General features: G+C 49.1%; 1 protein-coding gene across 1 annotated transcript; it reads right to left on the bottom strand.

Annotated features, from left to right (window-relative positions):
* Positions 1-2,722: 2,722 nt before the first annotated feature.
* On the bottom strand, positions 2,723-4,258 carry LOC146754327 (rho GTPase-activating protein 32-like). Its single transcript, XM_085527836.1, has 3 exons — positions 4,110-4,258; positions 3,702-3,844; positions 2,723-3,226 (listed from the first exon to the last, which is right to left on the bottom strand). Exons 1-3 carry the CDS (start codon positions 4,199-4,201, stop codon positions 3,024-3,026), a joined length of 438 nt encoding a protein of 145 aa, XP_085383962.1. The 5' UTR covers positions 4,202-4,258; the 3' UTR covers positions 2,723-3,023.
* Positions 4,259-4,930: the final 672 nt, after the last annotated feature.

Here is a 4,930-nt window from a genome sequence, read left to right as displayed (position 1 = left end):
AGGTCAATGACATCAGTTTCCTTCCTTTTGTCCACAAATGCCGTCACTCCATCATAGAAGACCACCTGATTAGTTAGGCATGGCCTTCCCCTGCTAAAGCCACACTGACTGTCTTGGATCACATGCTCATTCCTTATGTGATCAAGCATGTCTTTGAGGTGTATCTGTTCTTCACCATCTTCATCACTGTTCCACATTTGAATCAAATAATCGGTGTTGCTGTCACGAAGAAAACCTCTTTGTCTTCTACTCCTGCTGCACTACTGTGCTTTCACCAGAAGCAAAGGGAGAGGCCACCTCCTAGATCCAAATTTTAAGAAACCAACACCCAATAGGTGTCATCTGAAGTAAAATAGCAGAGAAATTAAGATGACTCTTCTGCATCCAGCTTGGATCACTCCCTCACTCAGGCACACCACCATCAGATCAAGGAGATGCCGCCTTCAGCTTAGAGACTGTATGGGAAATCACAGCTTGAACCTCTGATTAATCAGCTGAGGCAAGTGTTGGGTCAGCTGCGGGAGCACAGGTGAGAGTAATCTAGCTGTGCTCCTGGAAGGGGTGGACCTCAACTCCACTTCCTCTGAGACCTCATTTAAGGGCTGACCACCACTGAGGCAGCATCTCTTGGAGATTGCCTCAGCTTTCTGGTCAAAACATCGACATTGGTGAGTTTTCCTTTGCTAACAACCTTTGACTATTTACCTCCATCTTGGTTAACATCTTTATATTAGCCACCCTTACAGAGACCATAAGGGTTTGGGCTTCCAAACTCTCAGCAAGCATTTGGATCAGACAGCTTCCTGCTGGGGAGCCCCCTGCATCACTTCTGCTTCTTCTGATACCGAACCCGCAGATGCTTCAGAGCTCATTAGCATGGACTTCCTTCCTCCCCTCAGCAGCTGCTCCTGCACTCACCTTCATTCCTACTCAGATACCGGCCGCTTCCAGCATCAGCTGACCTCAAGACACAGAAAGGAAAGGTGGGAGTCATGCAAACGCACAAGCCCAAGGCTGCGTCACCACCACGTATGGCAGCCTCGGGAAGTCAGCTGCAACTACAGCCTTTGTCAGAATGGAAACAGGCACTATCAGTTAAGTGTGACCTCTGAACTCATTGCCACCATCAGAAATAGGCACTGAAATTGCTCACTTCACTGTAGCTGGTTACCTCCTTCTTTTGGAAAATGCGGACATGGAATTGAAGGACACCAGAAAATTGACATCTACTTCATTGTAGGTGGTTAAGCTTGGAAGCAGGACTTGAGCAAGACAAGCTTCTCAGCTCAGAATCACAGAATTATCAAGGTTGGAAAAGACCTAGAAGATCATCTGGTCCAACCATTACCAATACTTCCCGGCTTAATCATATTCCTCAGCACCACATCCAAACGTTTCTTGAACACTGCCATGATCGGTGACTCCACCACCTCCCTGGGCAGTGCATTCCAATGCCTGAATACCCTTTCCGACAAGTAATGTTTCGCAATGTCCAGCCTGAATTTTCCCTGGCGCAGCATAAAACCTTTCCCTCTAGTTCTATCAGTGATTACACAAGAGAAGAGGCCAAACCCCAGCTCACTACAACCTCCCTTCAGGAAGTTATAGAGAGTTATAAGGTCTCTCCTGAGCCTCCTCTTCTCCAAGCTGAACAATCCTAGTTCCCTCAGCTTCTCCTCGTAAGGTTTTGCTCCAGACCCCTCACTACCTTCTTAGCTGAAGACGTTCCAGAAACGTAAGGTTTTCTTGCATGGAGGGGCCCAAAACTGAATAGGTCAGAGCTCCTTCTTTCCATCATTGCTGTCACCTGGAAGGCTGTCCTTGGAACTGCAGTGACTCATGCATCCTAACTGCACTCCATTGATGGAAGCACAACGTGCATCATTGCAAATTGCTGGTGGGTTCCTGTGTTGGCGAGGGATGGATTCACCTGGAAAGAGTAGATACACAGCATTTAGCGTCAAACTTTCACTATCCAAGGAGGCAAAGGCTTGGTGCTGCCTGTCAAGCAGGTTTCAAGCAGCTTGCGAGACTCATTTGGGAAAGACAGGAGTCAACCAACGATGTCAGGCACGGGCTCGAACGCAGGAATACAGAAGGAGGCACAAGCCCACTGAAAGCATGAATTCTACCTGTGTTGCTGACAAGCACTGCTTTGAAAGCTGGATTTGCACCCTTACCTGCCAGGACCACGACTTCTGCTTCGGAAGGCTCCCTGGCACTGCTCTGCAGTTGGCATTTGGCCACAGGGGATGGTTTGCCCAGGCAGAAGCAGGAACGCCAACTGCCAGCTGCTGACTCTGCCCTCTTACTGGGAGAACTCAGTCTGGAGAGAGAAAACAGAGCATGCTGTCAGTCGTGGTGCAGGGTGAGTGATGAGCTGCACCGAGCCCTTGATGACAGTTGCCCATTCCTGGCACTGCCTGCTTTCTGCTGAAACACAGCTTAGAAACGCGCTCTGTTTCAAACAGCAGAGGACGCTTCCATTCCTACAGCTCAGCCCTCAAGTCCTGCTGGCTACATTCCTCTCAACCATGTCAATCAAGATGCAGAGCATGTGAGTAAAGTCTCCACAGCAGAACAGGACAGGAGCTGGCAGGCGTAACTGCTTTCTGAGGAATGGTGCAGCCATAAGGGAAGCTCAAAAGCATCTCTGACTCTTACGTTAACACCTCCTCGGCCTCAGCTCCCTGCCATCTTTAATTTGTAGTGCCTGCAAGTCTGACCAACAGCTCTGCTTACAGGAGAAGCACAATTGGTTTCAGGTGTGTGGCCCTGAAATCTGGAAAACCCCAGTGTTTCCAGGTACAGCCAACACAGACCAGGATAGACGTCAGTGTGGCTTTCTGCATCTCGTGACTGCCTGCCCAACCAGGAAGGAAATGCACCCTTGTGTGGCTCCACTGAGCCCGTAGGGCAACTGTGTGTAAGTTGAGTCCTTGGAGATGTAACGGACAAAAAGTAAACCAATAAAAATCACCCAAATAATGATGATGGGGGCTGGAAAGGGAATTCCTCTTTCTTTATCTTTCAGATGGAAAATCAATGATTGCATCCAAGTTCCTTAGTACAGCTGCGGGGCCTTCCTCCGCTTGTATCTTGCTGCTCTGTGTTGCAACAGGAGAGCTGCTCTGACCTCTCCTCTCAGCCTGTGCCTCCTGCACGGTGAGCAGCTTTGTGGATGGAGACACCCACACAGACTTGGGCCCTGCCAGAGAACTGTGCCCTGCAAGGGAAAAACACAGGTGAGACGGAGGAGGAAGCAGCAGCACAGCCATCCCAGTTCTGCATATCTCTCAGAATTGCTCATCCAAGCCACTGGAAGAAGAGGAGCTCAAAATAACTGTGTGCTCAGTGGTATGCTCGTGGCAAAGGACATAGCCACAATTAAGAGCAACTCACTGTATCGAAAAAGGCAAACAAAAAGCGTAGAAAAACTAGGGGGCAGGGATCTCAGAAAGCTTCACAGCCACACTTCAATCAAGCTTCACCTGCTTGCAATAAATCTTAACAGCAGTGATAGTTTTCTCCATGTAAGGCTTGGACACTCTCATGACCCAGCAACGGGGCACAGTATTCTAACCTAAGCCCAGAAGCCTGCTGTCTCCTCGACAGTAATAGAATTTTCAAAGGTCTTGGAGAAGCCCTGGATTGGATGAAGCTGTCAGATCAACATCAAGCTAATGGAGGAAGGTGCTCACCTACTCCCTCTCCCAAGGCTGGTGTGGATTTGGAGCAGAAGAGGACATCTGCGTGGCTGATGAGGAATTCCACAACAGCTGACTGGGTCTGCAGCTCCATGCAGGCAGCTTCACTGGCGCAGGGAGATTGGCTCTGCTGGGATCTGAAGAAAAGGCAGATCTTACAAGTCATTTCCCCAAGATCATTTCCCCAAGTCTGAATTTCTGTAGCCAAAAACTGTCAAACTGGGCTCCGGAGATTTCCGCAGTGGGCAAACAGTGATGCCACTGACGAAATTATCCTGGATGATCAGGGACACAGCAGTCCCAGCTAAACAAGTGAGTAGAAACTGTCATCTAGAAATTGTTCCCCTGGGGTTGGAGGAGAGCAGAACTAAGCATCGTGTTGAAAAGGAAAAAGAAGTTTACCTTAAGAGGTTTGGAGCCCACACAATTGCTAAGTTCTTCGCGTCCATGTTTATCACCGAGCAGATCCCAGCCAGAGACACCAAGTGTCTCATTAAGTCCCATGGGGACAGTGCACTGGTGGTCAGCACTGAGGCAGACTTGATGCCTTCCAAGAGGTATCTGGGGAACACAGAATCACAGAATGACCCGGGTTGGAAGGGACCTCAAGGATCATGAAGCTCCACTCCCCCTGCCTGGTAGGGCCACCTATCTTCCACATTTATTAGACCTGTCTGTCCAGGGCCACATCTAACCTTGCCTTGAATACCTCTACAGATGGGGGATCCACAACGTTCCTGGGCAGCCTGTTCCAGGACCTCAGCACTCTCCTAGTAAAGAACTTCCCCTACCAACCAACGTAAATCTTCCCTCTTTCAACTTAAAACCATTTCCCCTTGTCCTGATATTATCAGCCCTTTCAAAGAGTTAACACCCCTCCTGATTATACACACAGCCCGTGCCATCAAGGCCAAGCTTCTATCTCTTATTGATTCCTAGTTCCATGGCGTGCACAGCATGCTGTGCTGCATGCACAGCACAGCTGTTCTGCAGAGGAACAGGGGCACCCAGTGACCAACAGCAGCCATTGTCTGCAAATACACAGCAACTTCCCAGGATCTGCAGCAACAATCTCCCCACACACTCCACTTCACACAGACACTATGACCCTGAATAGACTCAAGCAGCAGACTTAAAACAAGTCAGAGTTTTAGATTCCAGGATATTTGAGGGTCTATAATGTGTGAAATTCAGTTACACAACAGTGCCGAGGTGCCTGCGTT

Source organism: Coturnix japonica, chromosome W (assembly GCF_054131305.1).
Source record: "Coturnix japonica strain WE chromosome W, WE-NBRP24, whole genome shotgun sequence".
NCBI classification, from domain to species: domain Eukaryota; kingdom Metazoa; phylum Chordata; class Aves; order Galliformes; family Phasianidae; genus Coturnix; species Coturnix japonica.
This window is presented reverse-complemented; position numbering and strand designations above follow the sequence as displayed.

What these genes read in the sequence shown, in the direction of transcription:
- LOC146754327 (XM_085527836.1), bottom strand. Translation starts at nt 4,201, where the DNA reads ATGAGACACTTGGTGTCTCTGGCTGGGATCTGCTCGGTGATAAACATG. An exon ending in TGGGCTCCAAACCTCTTAAG is followed by an intron (nt 3,845 to 4,109) that starts GTAAACTTCTTT and finishes CCTTTTCTTCAG; the next exon opens with ATCCCAGCAGAGCCAATCTC. An exon ending in AGCCTTGGGAGAGGGAGTAG is followed by an intron (nt 3,227 to 3,701) that starts GTGAGCACCTTC and finishes TTTCCCTTGCAG; the next exon opens with GGCACAGTTCTCTGGCAGGG.